This window comes from Austrofundulus limnaeus, unplaced genomic scaffold, assembly GCF_001266775.1.
Source record: "Austrofundulus limnaeus strain Quisiro unplaced genomic scaffold, Austrofundulus_limnaeus-1.0 Scaffold2017, whole genome shotgun sequence".
NCBI classification, from domain to species: domain Eukaryota; kingdom Metazoa; phylum Chordata; class Actinopteri; order Cyprinodontiformes; family Rivulidae; genus Austrofundulus; species Austrofundulus limnaeus.
Genome location: NW_013954419.1, coordinates 13385 through 14531, shown reverse-complemented (window position 1 = coordinate 14531; position 1147 = coordinate 13385). Strand labels below are relative to the sequence as shown.

Below are 1147 nucleotides of genomic sequence, written 5' to 3'. Positions count from 1 at the left end.
TGGATTACACAGGTAAAATCACAAGTTAGACAGGTAAAAACATGGATTACACAGGTAAAATCACAAGTTAGACAGGTAAAAACGTGGAATATACAGCTAAAATCATAGGTTTACAGGTAAAAAAATCACATTTGCAAAAGAAATTACAGGTAAAATTTAACAGAATTCAGGAAAGAAGTCACGGATTTACCTGTTTCAGATTGTAATGTGGTTTAAAATGTTTATTAGAGAAATTATATTGAATTGAAAAAGTCTAAATGTCACTCAGCTATAATTATAATTGTTGCTGGTGTCTTTTCCTGATCAGAGTCTGAAACTGGTGTCATCGGAGCAGGCACTGAAGGAGCTGGGCCTCAATGAGTATCAGTTACGCTTCACCTGTCGCGTGCAGCTCCAGGATCCTCACAGTGACGTCGACACACTCCATCGAATCTACACACACCTGAAAAAGTGAGGGCCAGTCCCTGATAAACTGGTTAACATGAACATCAGATTTTTGTCAAACGTCTGACCTTTCTTTCAACTCCATAATGTCCTGTATGATGTCCTGTTTTTTAAAAGCGTGTTAAAAGGCTACACCATTCAGCATCTCCCTGACAGCACGGTCATGGTGGAGTCCATCGTCATCAAAGTGACCTCCTCAGCTGAAGACAGCAGCACTAAAGTCCTGCTGCTTTCCTGGAGTTACCAGGTACATCATCCTCACTCATTTTAACTAATTACTCTTTAAACATGATTTTAAGCAAAAATGCCTTAAAATWTTGATATTTTCCTGGTGAGCTAGCAAAGCTTTGTTTCCTTCCAGTTAGGAAATCTCAGTATTCAAATACTATTTGAGGTTTTGTTTTTTTAATGACATTAAAAATCCCTAATTACAATTAAATTAAAATAGGATTCAGAACAAATATTAATATATTATTGTGATTAACAAGAATTATCTCTGGAACTCTCATGATGGATTATCCAGGTATCAAATCGTAGCTTTTCAAACCAGGAACCTGAAAAAGTGATTAGGTCAATTCGAATGAATTTGACTTAATCCTCGGTTTAAAGTAACAGGTCACATAAGTGGCACTAAAACAGATTGAAGTTTTTCAAAGTGGCCTCAGTCTGAACGATGTCTCAGTGAGGCAGGAGGATACGGATC

At 37.1% G+C, this 1147-nt stretch overlaps 1 protein-coding gene across 1 annotated transcript in view; it reads left to right on the top strand.

Annotated features, from left to right (window-relative positions):
* The window catches only part of ints11 (integrator complex subunit 11), a gene marked incomplete in the record, with an annotated part of 26568 nt that overhangs the window by 22270 nt on the left and 3151 nt on the right, over positions 1–1147 (top strand). The window contains 2 exon segments of the mRNA XM_014034232.1: positions 308–450; positions 562–691. Coding sequence (XP_013889686.1) covers positions 308–450; positions 562–691 — 273 coding nt within the window.